This window comes from Mandrillus leucophaeus, unplaced genomic scaffold (genome assembly GCF_000951045.1).
Source record: "Mandrillus leucophaeus isolate KB7577 unplaced genomic scaffold, Mleu.le_1.0 Scaffold10, whole genome shotgun sequence".
Classification (NCBI taxonomy): Eukaryota; Metazoa; Chordata; class Mammalia; order Primates; family Cercopithecidae; genus Mandrillus; species Mandrillus leucophaeus.
The window spans coordinates 2177034-2178115 of NW_012098098.1; the positions used below are offsets into that span (position 1 = coordinate 2177034).

The 1082-nt window shown below is 62.0% G+C and overlaps 1 protein-coding gene across 1 annotated transcript in view; it reads right to left on the reverse strand.

Moving 5' to 3' along the window:
• Positions 1 to 535, reverse strand: part of FAM92B (family with sequence similarity 92, member B) — a 16653-nt gene extending 16118 nt beyond the window's left edge. Inside the window, exon 1 of the mRNA XM_011971469.1 lies at positions 366 to 535. Within this exon, the coding sequence (XP_011826859.1) occupies positions 366 to 385 (20 nt within the window). The 5' untranslated portion in view covers positions 386 to 535. The remainder of the gene's footprint in view (positions 1 to 365) is intronic.
• Positions 536 to 1082: the final 547 nt, after the last annotated feature.

The following is a 1082-nucleotide window of genomic DNA, read 5'->3' on the forward strand; positions in this document are numbered from 1 at the left end:
CGGCGTGGCCGGGGTGGCGTGGGCTGGGCCTCCAGGGAAGGGGGAGGCCTGGTTGGGGTTGAGGTGGGATGGGGGTTTTCCAGGTGGAGGCGAGAAAGGAAAGGGGATGAATTTGGCTACCCCAGATCCACAGGCAGTGATTCTGGAGAAGCAGAAGGAGGCCAGATTCTGGAAGCTTCTGTAATTCCAAGCCCTGTCTTCCCTGAGCTGGATGGAGGCGGAGGCGGCGTGGGAGGGAGGGCTCCCTTTACTCCCCACCCCCACCCCGAGCAGCAGGTCCTGCTGCCCTCATCTTTCTTGGTGCACTGGGCCTCAAAACCCCACTTCCACCTCCCTCGCAGCCAGGCTGGCGCCAGCCCACTCACCTGGAGAAGACGATGTTCATTGTGACCAGAGCTTTGGCTGTCCTAGTGGTGGGGAATAAGGACAGGGCCCCAGGGGTCCTGCAGGCCTGGGAGGAGCTGGGCAGGGCTGGGTGCAGCTGTGTGGCCTGGGCTCCAGGGACGCTGCCACCGGGTTGCCAGGTGACAGGGCCGCCCACAGCAGGCCCTAGGAGGAGCTGGTTGCCCGGGCAATGCCTCCCTGAGGCTGGCCTCCCCAGCCTCGCATTGGCTCAGGGGCTACTCAGAGAAGAGGGCATCCCACAGAGGCCCACACTCTCCCTTTGAAGATGGAGGCTCTTGTGGAACTGGGCTAGTGCTTGGGGCTCCCAAGAAGGTAGCAGGGAGAGATTTAGGGGGCTTAGGCCTGCGCACAGCCACATGTGTGGGTCCTGCCCACTGGGTTCCTCCCTCCCTTCAGGGAGGCTGCGTGCCCCAAGCCCGCCACTGGCCTTCCCGGGGTCTAGGCTCAGGTGGGGGGTGCAGATGCACAGGGTAAACTTGAGCCTCCCCAGGGTGGGGCAAGGAACCAGCTCAAAGGAGTCTTTCATGTTTTTATCAGAATTGCATTGTTTTTTTCCCTTATTATAAAAGCACTATAGGGCCGGGCACGGTGGCTCACGCCTGTAATCCCAGCACTTTGGGAGGCCGAGGTGGGCGGATCACGAGGTCAGGAGATCGAGACCACAGTGAAACCCCGTC